At 38.9% G+C, this 3,628-nt stretch overlaps 1 protein-coding gene across 1 annotated transcript in view; it reads right to left on the reverse strand.

The window, feature by feature from the left end:
- The window catches only part of nphp4 (nephronophthisis 4), a 231,444-nt gene that overhangs the window by 175,380 nt on the left and 52,436 nt on the right, over positions 1-3,628 (reverse strand). The window contains exon 5 of the mRNA XM_015380197.1: positions 2,123-2,272. Within this exon, the coding sequence (XP_015235683.1) occupies positions 2,123-2,272 (150 nt within the window). The remainder of the gene's footprint in view (positions 1-2,122; positions 2,273-3,628) is intronic.

Genomic DNA, 3,628 nt, shown 5'->3' on the forward strand with positions numbered 1-3,628 from the left:
GGGTTCTCTCCGGGTACTCCGGCTTCCTCCCACAGTCCAAAAACATGACTGTTAGGTTAATTGGCTTCTTTACAGTCCCCGTAGATGTGAGTGTGTGCATGAATGGTTGTTTGTCTCTGTGTTGCGATGGACTGGCAACCTGTCCAGGGTGTACCCCGCCTCTCGCCCATTGACTGCTGGGGATAAGCACCAGCACCCCACTCGGGATAAGCCTGTTAGAAAATGGAGGGATGGATGGATATTTATTTTAAGAATCACATAAATTTAAGATTACCTCCTTTTACAGATATTTACATAAGAAAATAATACTATGTTATTTTTTTGGATGATCCATGTAATTAAATGTTACTGCAAATCTCTCTAGTGTTTTACTACCTTAACCAACTCTTCATTACTTGTGCTAATGCAGAACTTTGATATCCAAGTGTTATTGCAGGACAGCAGTGTCCACTTGCCACTAGACTGCAGGTTGAAAAGTTTTTCCAAAGCCATTAGAAACTGCATTAATGAAGGCTATTAGCAATCCTTTTTTTTGGTGAGGCGAGCAAATATGGGAATATTTAATTGGACCAAAAAGTCTTTCCGGGAGGTCCAGGTAAAACGTTCCCTTCTTGTGATGCGAGCGGATTGATGTTTCAGATCATAGGACAATCATTGCCACACATTTCTATGTGTTATAATAGAAGGCAGCTGTAGTGAAGCTTAGATTCAGCACATTTCAAAAAGCATTTATTCTGGAGTAGTGGGGAGAAAGGAAGGACCAGTAACTGGCATATTGGCAAATACAAAGGATTGCAAAAAGCAATAAAAGCCACTAAAATGATCTGTTTTACCATTCCTATACTTGTAACAACAATCCAGCAAAAGTGTCAGACTATCTGTACTTTAAATAAGATTTGTGAAAAACAGAAAAAAGAAAAGCTGGCTGAAAGAAATGCACTACATTCTTTTAACATATTGGGTTGTTTGTTAATACTGAATGTCTGATAGCAAAAAAACACAGACGGTTGTAATGTGAAAACTAAATTCACAGTCAATAAGTGAACAATATCTAAAAACCAAACTTACCAAGCCAACAGGAGAATGCAGGCTGGCTATGCAGGCTGAGAACTCAACTAATTAAAACCAGCTAATATCAGCTTGTTATCCTCATCAAAAGGCTAAAAAGCAAAATGATTAATTTCACTGTTTCAGCAGCATTAAGAATAACTGCTTTTTATTATTTTACACTAGGAATAACATCCTCAGACATTTTTTTGATAAATGCTTTTAAATCATGGTGTTTTAAAAAAGGTAACCAGAAAGCGATAAAACTCAGATCAATGCCAAGTAGGAAGATTTATTCCTGGTGCAGACAGAGATGGCTGTTAAACAAATAATGAGAATAACTATGAAGCAGTCACATTCATTCAGATCTTCTCACTACATCCTTATTTTCTGCAATCATCATAGAATTTGCACCACAGAATAGTCTGAGTCCACACATAGTTAGCAAGGTTTAGAAGGATGGAATGTTACATCTATTAGCCAACAGAATATTGAAACCAGTCAGTACTTTCTGGTTGAAACATTGCTCATAGTGACAAGTGAAACGATATGCTTTAATGTACTGTTCTGCTCTATGGTAAATGATATTAAAAAAAGAAACAAAAAACAGCTGAAATCTCAATGGAAAGTCAGGGCTTATATTTGGAGAAAGAATCTGTTCTCAAATAGATGTTGAAAACCATGATCTGTGCGAGAACACATTAGCTCTAAGTGTGAGCGGCAGATGGTTCTGGAGTTTGCCTCTCCACTGTCGCTACAAGCATGCCTGGTGTGAGATTACCTTCAGGTCAATTTGTCTTGTAATCAACTGGTTTTCCTTAGATAGAAAACTTTGAACCAATCTGACTGCATGATCTGGTTGAATTGTCTCTGTAAAGTTCCTTGAGATGACATGTGTTGTGGTGCTATATAAATAAACTGAATAGAATTGAATTTGAAACAAATAAAAGTCAATTTTAATGTCTTTCATTTCAACATTTGTAATTATTTAGCAAAAGGACATTTAAAAAACATCACAGAACCATCAGTGTTTGTTTATTAAACTGAGGTCTCAGAGCAAGTGTGAAAAGCGTACCTGTTGGAGAAGGGATGAGCCCAGGTATGTTTTCCTTTCCCGAAACCAGAGCATTCTCAGGAAGGAGGTGCATTGCACAATTCAGGGAAGGATGTGTTTTTACCACACAATCCAAATGTGCTCCATCAATTACCTTCAAAATATTGCCATCTGCGAAGAGATAACAAATATGATTTCATGACAAACAAGCAAATTTGTTTTCAAGAATACAAATGAGTTCAATATGATATTTCAACCTGGCCATTAGCAGAGGCCCATCCAGACAAATGTTATCCATCTCTTCACTGTCATGTTCTAATATCCTCCACCAGAAGCAGGGAAGCCACCTGGCAACATGGCGTCCCAAATGCACACAATTTTTCAATTTTTCTTTTTGGCCATTTGTGACGTAGCTGCAATGTTCCGCTACGCTGCGGGCATCATTTTCCCCGGACTAAAGCTGAAATGACAGCCATTCAGCTCCAAACCCAAAGAACCGACGCGGTGTAGATGAGGCGCGAGACATGAGCAATGAGTGAGACATTGTCATCTTTCAGGGAGGTCATTCAGAAACAAGAGGCAACCCACAACTCCTGCCATCAACACAAAGCAAAGATCATTTGGATGGTGAGTATAGTGGTGTTTGATAGGCTGCCGTGTGTTGGCTTCCCTCAAGCCTGACCTGCGTAACAATCTCTCAATGTGGCAGGGTTAATGATTGGACCTTTAACAGCACTGGTTACAAAGGCTCCTCCACACTCAGGAGTAGCTCAACAAGTTGGTGCAGAGCAACCTGAAGGAAAGTCATTATAGTCAGAGAAATGATGCTTCTATCGTAGCCCAACATTTTGTTTTCTAATTATCATAACTCAGCTATTTGCTTTATTTTCCTGTCAGCGCTGCTGAGAACTGTCATCACACTTGTAGACTTTTAGACCCATTACTTTAGTCAAACCCATTTCTTTCTATTATATGCAGCCACCTGCTCCCTTTAGCTGCACTCGTATGCAAACCTAAAACACAGTTCATCAATGGAGACTAAGCAGAGTGGTAAACATTTAGGGTCTAAAAGCACTCTTGGACTAATAGACTGTCTGCAGAAAGAGATCTATTGTGTTTTAATGGGAAAGCTTAGAGTGAGAAAGAAAAAAAGCATCTGAACAAGACCTATACACAGGTTCATTGTGGATTTATGAGTGCCTTCTAAAGAGCGAGAACCAACAGCATTACTATAAACAGCCAATAAAAGGATGAATGTCTGACATGTAAATAAATGCAGACTGATTTAAAGGGTCTTAATTCAATGTACAGTTTCCCACCTTTCATATCAAACAATGGGACAAGAGAAAATTCATATGAACCTGAATCAATGCTGTTCAATAGGCTCAGGGATTTAAGCAACAGTCAACATGACACTACTGAAACATCCAACAGAGGTTCAGGTTCTGTCCACTCCATTTTTAAATTAAGGTAGCTGCAGAGACAAGTTATAAAAGCTTGTCTCTGCAGCTACCTTCACTGGGGGGG

This window comes from Cyprinodon variegatus, unplaced genomic scaffold (assembly GCF_000732505.1).
Source record: "Cyprinodon variegatus isolate N-32 unplaced genomic scaffold, C_variegatus-1.0 Scaffold209, whole genome shotgun sequence".
Lineage (NCBI taxonomy): Eukaryota > Metazoa > Chordata > Actinopteri > Cyprinodontiformes > Cyprinodontidae > Cyprinodon > Cyprinodon variegatus.